This window comes from Artemia franciscana, chromosome 7 (genome assembly GCF_032884065.1).
Source record: "Artemia franciscana chromosome 7, ASM3288406v1, whole genome shotgun sequence".
NCBI lineage: Eukaryota > Metazoa > Arthropoda > Branchiopoda > Anostraca > Artemiidae > Artemia > Artemia franciscana.
The window spans coordinates 2,602,986-2,616,875 of NC_088869.1; the positions used below are offsets into that span (position 1 = coordinate 2,602,986).

At 36.2% G+C, this 13,890-nt stretch overlaps 1 protein-coding gene across 1 annotated transcript; it reads left to right on the forward strand.

Annotated features, from left to right (window-relative positions):
• Positions 1-2,824: 2,824 nt before the first annotated feature.
• LOC136028664 (histone-lysine N-methyltransferase SETMAR-like) lies at positions 2,825-3,538 on the forward strand. The gene has a single exon (XM_065706490.1). The coding sequence runs from the start codon at positions 2,825-2,827 to the stop codon at positions 3,536-3,538; it is 714 nt and encodes a 237-aa protein (XP_065562562.1).
• The last annotated feature ends 10,352 nt before the right edge of the window (positions 3,539-13,890 follow it).

Consider the following 13,890-nt stretch of genomic DNA (forward strand, 5'->3'; position numbering starts at 1 on the left):
AAATAATGTTGCTTATAAAAACTATTTCCAAATTTTTGTAGATGGGTCCAAAATGAATGAGAAAGTGGCAAGCGGAGCTTTCTTCCCAACCCATAATATCGCTTTAGGAGAGAGATTACAAGATAATTCATCTGTAATGTCTGCCGAGCTAAACGCCATAATCATGGCACTAGATTTCCTCATGGTTAATGAATATATGAAAGTTAATATTAAAAATATAATAATATATTCTGATTCTTTGTCAAGCCTAGAGCTTCTTTCGTCAGCTTCTCAAAATAAGATGGATATTGACACATTTCTTTGTCTTAGGATTATTGATATTTTTGCTTCAAAAGGTATTTTAACTCATATACAGTATATTCCAAGCCACTCAGGTATAATAGGTAACCATAAGGCAGATGAAATAGCCAAAAATGCTTTAAATATTGACCAGCCAAGTGGGAGACCAATCCCCATTAGAGATATTTACCGCTGGAGATTTACAGAGGTACTGATAATTAATAAGAATCCTACCCCATCACCTTTCCCAAGTAAGCACCTTTCCAAGATTTATCATAGGACTCGGTCAGGTTCAAATGGGCTAAATTTTCAGGCATTTTCATATCAGATTCCTAATTCAAGTGGCGAAGTTCCATCGTCCCCCTTTGCAGGTCATGTAATCTTAAGAATGAAACAATAGATCACTGCCTATTTGAATGTAATATGCTGACGTCTGCACAGTATACCCTGCGACGTAAAATGGTAGAATGCTTCAAACACCACAAAATTCCACTAACAGCCAAGAGTCTTGCTGACCATACTCTCCCGCAGAGCACAGAGATCAATATATACTCTCTTATAATTCAACTGCTGGTATCAAAAGATATACTTCAAGAAATCTGAGCAGATACAAATCATACAAGACAAACCAGCTCCATAGCTCTGTCGATCTCACAGAGTGAGCCAAAAGGAAAAGGGCTAAATAGTATCAACTGAAAAGCCCGTCTGCTGAATAAGAAGAAGAAGAAGACAAAGACAACAAAACAACCGCTGACAAGTGTGAACGGGAAACTGAGTACCAATGGCAAGTCTATCTTGAGATGCTTCACAACAATAGATTTGTCTTACAAAAAAAAAGGAAAATAACAAGGCGTATCACTTTCTAAAACATTTTTTAAATATTGCCCCGGAATTGACATCAAATCTAAGGGCAATTCTAAACGGCAAGGCAGACTAAGCGTTTCTTATGTTAGAATCGGGCAAAATTATTGAGTCTGTCGGATGTTAAGCTACCTTTCAATATAGGAGATATTTCTTTACTAGTCAAAGAGCATGTTATATGATAGGTATTAGATGAACAACAACATCATATATGTTCTTTTATGACTATTAGAAAAAACTCCCCCTTCCCCAGCATAAAATTCAAAACACAGATTTGCCTTATCGCCAGAATCGCACTCACCCACAAAAAAAGGGTTCCTGAGAATTTCAAATCGATCCATCTGATAAATATCAACTAATCATCTAACAAAAGCTAGATATGTCGGGAAAAACTGCAATTTCCATAACATAGGGTTTCTGCCCTAGGCTTACTTGGGTAGCGTGATCTCCAAGATTTCTGAGCAATATTTTTCTTAGCTTTTATCAATTTGAGCAAAATAAATGTCTCAAAATGTTGATTGAATAACTTGTGAGTGATGGTGGTGCCTGGTGGCACAACCATCTAGAACTCAGAAGAAATAACGTTTACCCTTTATTCAGTGTTGGTTTTTATAGTAAGCAAGCCAGTGACAATGAAATCTGATTGTTTCAATTAGTTAACTGGCAGCTCATACAATTGTATATATCTAAATAAGTTAGACGAAACGGTATATTCAAATTTTAGCATTTTTTTCTTTTTTTGAAAAAAAACTTTCCAGCTCACCACTTCAGTTTAATAATTTCCCAGATGACTTTCTTTGAACTTTTTTAAATACAGTTTAACCAGCACATATAGTTTATGTGCTGTAATAAGGGCCGTATCCAGAATTTTTACGGGGGAGGGGGCTGCAAAAGACATTTCTTCAGGAGGGGGGTACAAAAAACTTAAAAAAAGCATCGAAAATTTGTTTATGTTCATTTTATTAAATTTTTTACAAGTCAGACAAATTTTTCGGGGGGGGGGGGGGGGTAAAATCCTCAACTCTCCACTGGATGCGGTCCTAGCTGTAACTGTCCTTCATGGGGCTTCGACAATGGTGATTTCAGTGGTGCGGTTTTCATTTTGATCCAGCACTAATTTTAAGAGAAGAAATGCGTTATTCTTTTTGTCATCTTTTTATTTGCTTATTTTTTTCACCACTGGTCACATACAGTGACTATTCTATGAAAGTGTTAAGAGGTCTTATAACCTTGTCAAGCTCAATGTTACGACTGAGACTTGTCTGAAGGTTAACCAAATACTCGCTTAAGGTGAAACGGTGTGTATTCCACAATAATATTCTGTCACTCCTAAACATGCAGCTGAGTGCCACTCATAAAGCAGTTCGTCACTCATAAAGCAGTTCGTCAAGCTATTTTTGCCTTTTAAATTTGTTCATCTTTGTTCTTAGTTTGAAAGTCAACCTCCATTAGCGTTGTAATCAATTTTGCGTAGCCCTAGCTCAGTTTATGGACCATTCTTCAACGTTCTGGGTACTGTTCCTGTTCCAAGGGATCCGACCCAATGCTAGAATTACCTACGAATTTGAGTATTTCTAAGAATGACAGTTTTTTTTTTAATTAAAAGAAAAGTGCCACATTTATATTTAATTTTCTTTTATAGTAACTAATTTGCATGATTCCACTTTTTAAGGAAAATAACACGATGAATGACGGCTATGAACATCCAGAAAATTTATCCTATCTTGCATACACTTCTACTAATATTCCTGGGCCAGCATGCCCTGACGAATTTTTTACAACTATATTAGGCTGTGACTGCTTTGCAAAATGTAAAATCGAATCCTGCACTTGTATTGGAACAAGCTTTCGGCTCAAAGAATCGAAACAAGGATGCTCATCTTTATGCCCGTGCGACTTAACCTGTGACAACCACTTCTTTGATAAGGGGCCTAAAAAAGGCCTTGAAGTTTTTGAAACTGAGAAAAAGGGTCACGGACTAAAAACAAGATTGAAAATTTCTAAGGGTGAATTTGTTTGTGAATACGCTGGCGAGGCTATTGGTCAGGTTGAGGCTGAGAGAAGATTTTCTCTCCAAAGGACCGGTGATTCTAACTATATATTTGTCTTAAAGGAATTTTATGAGAATAAATGTATTCTTACAATTGTGGATCCCGAAGCAATTGGCAACATTGGCCGATATATTAACCATTCATGCGAACCTAACTTATGTCCAGTTCCAGTAAGAACTGAGACAGCATTTCCGCATATTTCTTTTTTTTCTGTAAGAGATATTGATGAAAATGAAGAATTAACATACTCTTACGGGACACAGGAAGGCAAAAACAGCTCAAAAAAGAAGTGCTATTGTGGAACTAAATCATGTTCTGGATTCTTACCTAATGAATTGCCTTTTTAAGAACAGCGTCAGTTTTGTATTTTTTCTTCAAATTTATTTTGACTTGTAATAAATTTTTAGCTCATCTTGTTAAGTTTCTCAATTTGTTTTTCTATGCATTTAAAGGAAGGACTGATCTAATCCTGAGGGGCTGAAGACGATGGTGTCTTTCTAATTATAGTGTTTAATTTTTTAAATCTGTTTATACAGCTGTTTTGATAAAATTCCAACTTACTTTCAAAACGTCCGTCTTCTATTTTCTTAGAATTATTGACCAGGCTTATCGTAAATTACTAAATATTTATTAGTTCATTTATTTAAACATCTCAATTACCGTTATCAAACCTCCATGAGATGTTGATTTGTACTTTTACTACTGAAAAATTATCACATCTCCAGGCCGCCTGAGGCCAATAAAGCAGGGCACGTTCCTTCTCTCTTCAAAGTTCGCTCTTTAATAACCCCCATGAAGTTTCTGAATCCTGGAAACTGAAATCTTAACCTTTCATCTTATTATAGTCCTAGACAATTGAATCGGATACTATTTTCACAAACCTTAATTTTTGATTTACGGTGGTTAAACAACAATATTTATACCCCCTCCCCCATCCTCTAAATGTTATAATACCTTCTTTTAGTATTTTCATTCGGAATACTTTTGTTGGTATTTCCGTTGAAAACATTGAAAAAACAGCATAATCGCCACTTCCTCCCAAATGACGCCTCAGGGGCAAGGGTTATTTTCCCGTTTTTCAAAATCTTTTTCAGCTAAAACATCCTGCATTTTGACTATACTAATTTATATCCATTCAGCCTTTTGTTGGTGCTGTGAATCAGTATTAGACAAGGGACGCTCTCAATGTAGGTTTAGTTAGCAATATTTTGAGCCAATGAGATTTTTCGTAGAATATTCTGATTAGCAGAAAGATTCTACGAAAAATGCTTATTGGTTTAAATTAGCGCAAGAACAACCTCGATACTAGTAAAATATAATTGTGAATAGGACATAAGTGAAGCTTTCATTTGTTCGTTGGTTTGGTTACTTTTACATGTCATAGTTTATGTAACTTGACTTCCTTAACATTAATTTTCAAACCTATTTCAGAGGCCTGAACCATCAAAGCCTTATAAGTTTCCTTAATTTTTAAATATGCTATCTGGGTCACTCAAGTCATACCCATAATTTAAGTCAAGCAAAGTTTCTCCCAGGGCCGTATCCAAGATTCTTCAGGAGTGAGGGTAAAAAAAATTGTTGAAGGGGGAGGGAGCAGTTTTTTTTTACCAATTTTTAAGACCAGTTTACAAGATTTAATATTTTTTGTGGGGGGATGATCCGGTAAATCTGGTATTTCCTCTGAATTAGTCCCTGGTTCTTCAAAATACTTTTATCTGGTGTTTTACTGATCAGCTTTAGCGTGCTTGTTTTTATTTTGGTTTCTTTTTATAAAAAAATTTCAAAATTTCATTATCAGCTTGCGTTTATCTGTTAATTGTACTAAGATGGGCTCCATTAAAAATTAGGCGAAATTGGAAAACAGGAGAGAGAGAGAGAGAATAATTTGCTTTTAAAAAGAAGATTGAAGATGTTTTGTGCTAGCTGAAGTTACTATAGATGACTCTGCTATCACAGTTGACTTTAAAGATACGGGAAAAAACAATATTTTCTACAAGAATTGGAGCCCTAAGTTTTTACGGCTGGACCTGCTACGACCTACAGAGCTCACTCCTTCCAGCCTTATATTGCTATTTATTTACCTCCTTTAATTTGTTCCAAAGTTGTATCAATCATTGGAGTGTCTTAAAACTTTTCCAATTAATCTTTAAAGTATGAAATGTTAGTCTATTTCATCTAGTCCAGAATTGCCTATTCCAGAAAATGTCCCAACTTTGGATTGATAAATCTGAAGATACTTCTGTCTTTCTTTTATTCTCGAGCTACTTTCTATTTTCTAGCCCATATTTTTTTGTTTCAGTATTCCTTGAATTCAAGCGAAAACCATACCCATGTCACCTCGATACCGCCCCATCGTTTGTTTCGAAAGAGTGATAAGTCAAGACACAGTTTAGCAAAAAGAGAAAAAGAAAGTGCGTTTTTTCATCCGAACAGGTAAAATTGATCTTTGAAAAACTTCGTGATAATTAATCCTCAGGATAAAGTTTGGCAGTGGAGGGATCTGAACCCTCGCCTCCGAAGAGACTGGTGCCTAAAACCAACGCCTTAGACCACTCGGCCACGCTACCTCAATAATCGCAAGTTGTTATTTTAATTGTTATGATAAAATAGAACCTAGCTTTATAGATGGCTCTTGAATAAAAACCTTGAAGTTTGACTCTTCAAGTTTCAACTCTTCAAGTGACTATTCAAGTTTGACTCTTTGCCACAATTCTACTTTTTAAAACAACTGAAAACTTTAGGGTAAAGAGCGTGGGACTGCGGAGGGGACAACCCATTTCATATACGGAGTAATTTCTGTTCGTTTTAAGTTTTAATGTCGCTCCTTACTTTCAGTTAAAAAAACTAGTTTTTTTTTTATTTAATTTCTGAACGTTTTTGAATTAATGCATGTTTGATTTTGGCTCTCCGCACATAAATTATTGAAATGAAATTAGTATATTAATTTTTTTTTGGCTAAATGGCTTTCTCTTAGTTTTGATCAGACGACTTTGAGAAATAAGGGGTGGGGAAGGAGGCCTAGCTGCCCTCCAATTTTTCGTTTACTTAAAAAGGCTACTATAACTTTTAATATTCAACGAACGTTTTTATTAGTAAAAAATATACGTAACTTAAGAATTAACTTACGTAACAAACTTTTATATTCTTATATTTTTATTATGTGTACGAGGGGGTTTGTACCCTCGTTAATACCTCGCTCTTTACACTAAATCGTAAGTTTTGTTCCAATTCTTTAAGAATGACCCCTGAATCAAATAGGCCGTAGAATAAATAGTTGAAATCACTAAAAATATTTTAGCATAAAGAGCGAGGTATTTATCTCCTCCTAAATACCTCGCTCTTTATGCAAAAGTATTTTTAGAACCCTTCATAAGCGTAATAATCTCTGTTTGTTTTAAATTTCAACGCTATTCCTTACTTTCATTTGAAAAAACGTTTTCATGTTTATTTTTTCATTGTTTTTTTTTTATAGTAATGCTAGAAAATCCTGCGCCCTTTTCATTGAATTTTTTTCACCCATGGCATATTTCTCCAAGGAAAGATCCTCCCACATAGCCCCCTCCCTCAACCCTACCCCCAAAACCAAAAAAATCCCCCTGAAAACGTCTGTACACTTCCCAATAACCATTATTATATGTAAACACTGGTTGAAGTTTGTAACTTGCAACCCCTCCCCCAGGGACTGTGGGGGAGTAAGTCATCCCCAAAAACATAGTTATTAAGATTTTCGACTATGCCAAACAAAATGGCTATCTCAAAATTTTGATTCGTTGACGTTGGGAAAAAAATGAGCGTGGGAGGGGGCCTAGATGCCCTCCAATTTTTTTGGTCACTTAAAAAGGGCACTAGAACTTTTCATTTCTGTTAGAATGAGCCCTCTTGCGACATTCTAGGACCACTTGATCGATACGATGACCCCTGGGGAAAAAAAAACAAAACAAAAAAATAAACAAATAAACACGCACCCGTGATTTGTCTTCTGGCAAAAAAATGCAAAATTCCACATTTTTGTAGATAGGAGCTTGAAACTTCTACAGTAGGGTTCTCTGATACGCTGAATCTGATGGTGTCATTTTCGTTAAGATCCTACGACTTTTAGGGGATGTTTCCCCCTATTTTCCTAAATAAGGCAAATTTTCTCAGGCTCGTAACTTTTGATGGCTAAGACTAAACTTGATGAAACTTATATATTTAAAATCAGCATTAAAATGCGATTCTTTTGATGTAGCTATTGATATCAAAATTCAATTTTTTAGAGTTTTGGTTACTATTGAGCCGGATCGCTCCTTACTACAGTTCGTGACCACGAACTGTTTGATAAAGGAAATTCTAGATTCGGACAAGAATAGTTAGTTTTATTTTAATCATTTCATTGTATCAAACAGTCCATGGTAACGAACTGTAAGTAAGGAGCGATACGGCTCAATAGTAACAGAAACTATATGATTTAGAGTCTTGATAACAATATATACATCAAAAGAAACGAATTTCAATGGTTATTCAAAATATGTAGAATTTGTCAAATTTAATGGTACCCATCAAAAATTACGAGCCTGAAAGAATTTGCCAAATTTTGAAAAAGAGGGGAACACCCATAAAACATCATGTGATCTAAATGAAAATCACTCCAACAGATTCAGCATACTGGACAACCCTACTGTAGAGGTTTCAAGCTCATAGATTACGACTATGAATGATTACAGTCGAAGGGGGATATTACGTGGGAGTATTCTTCCGTAGGGATTTTTCATGTGGGAGGGGAATTTTCCATGGAAGTGGAGCTGGATTTCCAAGAACTATTTAAAAAAGATCAGAAATTACATTAAAAAAACACATACATTTTTATCAAGTGAAAGTAAGGAGCATAGGAACTGAGCTAAGCAATTAAAATCAAGTGTATTAAGCCGTAGCTTATCGTAGAAAAAGCCAAGAGAGATAATCCGAGTGAGTGAGATTCAAATCCGGCATAAGCCCTTTTTAGGATTGTATGGAAACGATGTTATTACATTTGTTGATAGATAATCTGCTGATTTTAAATTAAAATGACTGCATCAAGTCATGGCTAATTCCGAAAAAAGCCAAGACCAAATGATGTAATTTTATTTGTTGATAGATATCCGTTCATACGTCATTCCTAGGGATGTCATTCTTAGTTAAACGGGAAACATCGCTAGAATCGTGCACTTCCGGCAAAAAGCACCAAAATTGGTGGAAATACATATTAAAGCACAGGAAATCAAGTGGTGACGGGAAGCAAGTCGGGCGGACGCTCAAAAGCACCTTTACGAGCACCAGAAGGGCTAAAAAAACTCAAGTTTACCAGTCTCTCCACAGACGCATCAAAACTTCTGACAATACATTTCAAGACATGGAGATTCAAATGTTGTTTAAATAAAAAGCAAAGGATTGCTTTGAAGCGCGCAATAGAGCGCTAAAGAAAGCGCGTAAAGCTTAAAATGGAAGTACCCTTTCTAAGGAATGCAAATAGTGGCAAAAACATAGTTTAGAGTGCTAGAAGCTCGACGATTACAAGAAGAAGCTCCAGTTTGTCTGTCCAAGCACGTAATCGCACGCTCGGCGTAAAAAGCGCAAAACTTATGGAACGCGCAAAGCGCGCAAAAAGTACAAAACTGATGGAACGTTTTGAGAAACTCTAGAAAAAGTAGAGATATATTATGAAATATGGGAAACCCAATGGTGATCAGTACGAAGTTGAGCGATTGCTCTATAGCGCCCTATGAAGCACCCAAAGCGCTGAAAAGGCGCAAATTTACCAGCTTCACTGCAAAAGTATCAAAACCTCTGGAAATACGTTTTAAGATCTGGCAATTCCAAAGGTGGCTCTAAAAAGCAAAGGATCGATCTAAAGCTCGCCATAGAGCGCCAATGAAAGCGCGTAAAGCTCAAAATGGAAGCGCAAATTCCATGGAATGCAAAAACTCGCGAAAACCGAGTTTAGAGTACTAGAAGTCCGCAATTACAAAAAGCATGGTTGTCAAAGCGCATCAATGATGATGGTTAGGAAGTCAAGCCATTGCTCTATAGTACCCTACAAAGAAACCGAAGTGCTAAAAAAGCGTAAGTTAAGTATGATCGTTACAGTGACGACTTTACTCAGATTTAGCACGTAACACTGTCAAAAATCTCCCTGTGAATTAATTACCTTTGCGTAGTAGTCATAACTGAGATTCAAATCATTCTTCGTATCGTTTCCTGGACTTAGCAGCCATAGGATGAAAAGTGTAAGGGTGAATGGGAGCATTACGCGTAGAAATGGCCATGGATTCAGTGATTGGAGAAGTGCTGAGTAGAAGTGGATGGAGGAAAGCATTGACTGGTGTAGGAGTTTCCCCGGCAGGGGGATGTGACGCACTAGAAAAGGGTAGCAATGTTAACCGTTCTGGATATGCCTATGAAGTTACCATTGTCAAACTCGAGGAATTAAAGTAGCGAGCATTTTGCACACTAGTCGAGTCAGATGATGATGAAATGAAGGACTTCATTTGGCCAAAGGAGCAAAAAGCAATGCATCCCGATTTAGCCTTCTGGAATCTGGTGATTAGACTCATCAGTCTACTACTTGTTCTGTTTCAGTCTCTTCGAACCGGCGATTATCATTTATTAATTGCAGCTGTCACCAAAATAGCCCCGCTCTTTTTTGCCCTTCATGATGAGAACGATACCTGATATAACTAAATACAACTACAAAGTTAATACATCTAAATGAGCTCTTTCATTACCAAAATTTCATTATACAAAGGCTAAACTTTTTACCATATTCTTCTTGAGTTGGAGCATTCATTTTTGAAGCATTGATATTGAGACAAAAAAGTCAGCCATTTAGAGCGAAATCTTGGGTTGGGACGACTACCCCCTGAATCCACCAGTGCTCTAGCGTGTCATTGCTTCCAAAGAGACCTGTCACCCTTTCAATACTGATATTGCATGTTTGGTCTAAGTATATTCCTCCAAATGAAGGGAAGTTAGTAGGTATATTTGACCTTCTCAATATTGATCTCAATATTGATTAGAAAAAGCTTTTGTGGGCTCTTCCGGGGCTAAAACCTAAAACCAGGGCTCTTCACGCCTTGTGAGGACTTAGGCCCCCATGCAAAAAATACTCGCTTACTCTCCCCCTAATAGTTGGTGCGCAAATGTTTAAACGCGTTACTACAGATGTATACACAGTATATAATAACCGTTAGTTTTTCAGGATTATAAGAATGTGTCATCAAGCACCAGTATAGTTTCTAGATCAAGAAAAAATATATAAATAGTTTTCTGGTAGTTTTAAGCCGAATTAATATCTCAGAATTTTCGTTCGATAGCAGCCTCACGCTATTTGAGTGAAACCATTTCCTTTTAAGAACAAAATGGTAGAAACAGGCACTCGACGGTGTGATGTCTTTTAGTACTTAAAAACGTAATAAAACTTATAGTTGAGCCCTCTCCCAATATTCTACGATGAGTGGTTCATTGTAGTCATCCCTGGAGGGCGAGGGTACAAATAAACATGCATTCATGATCATCCACAAGAAGGAAGTTAATAATATTCTATTTTTGTAGGTAGAACCTTGAAACTTCTGATCAATGGTAATTAGACTTATAAATTTTGATGGTGTAGTTTTGATAAGGATTGCACCCCTTTTCACAATATTTTGTCCACTTGTTCTAAAATCACCCATATATTCTAATGCTAATACCTTTCAATGTGTAAATTTAAAGTAACGTTTTTTTTAAATCCATGATTTACACTTAATAAACACCCTTGGGCATATCCAGATAAAATTTGCTTATCAACTTCGGGGTTGGTCTGAAAGAAGGACAAAATATAATATAGTTAAAAAAAACTATGGTAAAAATTAAACATGAATTTTTGAATTAATTACATAGAAAATGACACAATCATAAATCTGTTTCAAAAAATAATGAAAAATAGGTGCTTCAATCTTTAAGGAAAAAAACTCCGTAGTCCATGTGTAGTTAAGGAGTCTTCATTTTTAGCAGCCGACGACCTTTTTTAAAAAAAAAGGAAAATGTGGGTGAAAAGTAGCGAAAAGTAGGCTAAAAACGTATGGCAGCAGACAGCTTAAGAATATGTGTCTTTCTTTTGATGGTGTAGTTGTATTGAAGAATCGACAGTTTGTTAGTGTTTGAATTTTTACGGACGAAAAGCGTTGTAAAATTTAACGAATTAATTTTGCTATTTATTTCCATGGTTCAGCGTGGCAACACTGAAAGAAAATGCCTTAAATTGGTCTGGAAACATCTTTGGAAGTCCTAATTTATGGTTATGAATAGAATTAAGATGAGGGGGGAAATGTTTGAATTTTGATGTCCTTGGTCCTTCATGCTGAGCAAATACCACTAAAACTAAATTCACAGATTTATTTTTTATCAAATTTCAGTCATCTCATTACGAGACTTTACCCTTTTTTCCAACAAGTAATCAACATTGGGGTGCTGGCACAAGTGCTTCAACTAGTTTATTTTCCTGTAGAAGTGTTAAACAAAGTTTTGGTGAAGAATACTATTTCAAGTTAAATTTACCAGTTAAATACAACAAAACACAGCATAAAATACACCAGTTAAATTAATTAAATTTAGCATATTATAATTTGGATTCAGGTGTGTGCTAATTGTCTACCACTTATAACAAATTGGAGGAATCTTAATTTTCCAAATAGATTAGAATTTGCCCACTATGCGGTATTTTTGGGATGGATTGGGACATCTTCTTTTTAGGTGCAAAGACTTGGCAAATCTAAGGGGATATTTTTTATATGGTGGAAATGATGAGCTGCTGCTGGGGATCCTTAGATCAACATCTACTAGATATATACTGGCAATAGCCAATTTTATTTTTAAGGCTTTAAAGGCACGAAAACAGGAGTCTTTATTTGTTTGTATCTGTTTATTTATTATGCTTATTTGTATGAGTTTTGTATGTGGCTTTACCAGCTTTTAAGTATATATATATATATATATATATATATATATATATATATATATATATATATATATATATATATATATATATATATAGTATATATATGTATTCCTAAATTAGTGATTAATATAGACCAGCACTTGAATGAGGCCTTAACCCTACTCATACATACAATCACATAGGTCAAAGAACATAGCCAAACACAATCAACCATAAAGAATAATCCATGGACAGACAGTCATGTCGTCAATAAGTAAAAGTCGTCATTTACCAAACAATAGAAAAAATAATAAAGACAAATAATTCAGACAAATAATAAAGACACTTGGCTGGGTAGAGAATTTAAAGTGGCGAAACCCTATAGGCCAGTGTATTTTGCTGATGAGCCCTTGTGTTGGGTTGTTGCCTCTGTTGGTCTCAGAGGAGACCCGTTCGATTAGAAATAGGAAGTTTTAGTGCCCTTTTTAAGAGTTAACAAGAGATCGGAGGGCAACTAGCTCCCCATGCACTCCCCCTCCAAGCACATCCGATAAAGATTTTGAGATAACCATTCTTTTAAAAATAGTTCAAAGATTCCATAACAAATTCTCCGGGGTCATCGAAACCCCCCAGGGCCCAGGGATAGGCGTTGTAAGTTCTGCCCTGAAGGCATATATGGTTCTTATAGAAGGGATGCTTGTATAAACTTCAGAGAGGGTTTATTTGATTGGAAATTGAAAGTTCTTTTTTACTTTTAAAAGTCAAAAGAGATCAGAGGGCAAATAGTCCCCCACACCCTTTTTCCCTAATAAATCCGATAAAAATTCGAAGATATCTATTTTATTAAAAATTGTTCAAACACAAGAAAATAAAAACTTGAGCTCGACGAAACCCCAGGGGCCGGGACAGACGTTGGAAGATACGCCTTGGGGGCATAAATGGCTCTTATAGAGTAAAGAGTGTGTAAACTTCATAAAGGGCTCATTTTATAAGAAATTGAAAGTTCTAGTTCAGTTTTTAAGAGTCAAAAAAGATCGGAGGGCAACTAGACCCCCACACCCTTTTTCCCAAATACAAGCGATAAAAAATTACGATTACCATTTTGCAATTAGCCATTTTTGTTGAAAAATAGTTCAAAGATCATAGACCAAATTCTCAGGGGTCGACAAAGCCCCCCAGGGCCCGAGGGCAGGCATTGTAAGTTATGCCCGGGGGACATATATAGTTCTCATAGAAAGGATGCTCGTATAGACTTCAGAGAAGGCTCATCTGATTGGAAATATATACCCCAGGGTTCAACTTACAACGCTGACCTCCGGGCCCTGTGGGGTTTTATCGGCCTTGGAAGATTTATTATAGGATCTTTGAACTATTTTTACTAAAATGGCTGTCTCAAAATTTTTATCGGATGCATTTGGGGGGAAAATGGCATGGGGAAGGGGGGGGGGCTAGTTACCCTCTGATCTCTTATAACTCTTAAGAAGTGAATTAGAACTTTCAATTTCAAAGCAAATGAGCCCTCTCTAAAGTTTATACAAGCATCCCTTCTATAAGAACCATATATACCCCCAGGGCACACAATACCTGCCCCCAGGCCCTGGGGGACTGTGTCGACCCCTGAGTTTTTGTTATATGACCTATGAACTATTTTTAACACAATTACAATTGCAAAATTTGTATAGGATGTATTTGGGGAAAGGGGCATGGGGGAGGGCTAGTTGCCCTCCGATCACTTTTGACTCATAAAAAGGGCAATAGAACTTCCAATTT

Coding starts and splice junctions, on each gene's coding strand:
- LOC136028664 (XM_065706490.1), top strand. CDS start 2,825: ATGAATGACGGCTATGAACATCCAGAAAATTTATCCTATCTTGCATAC.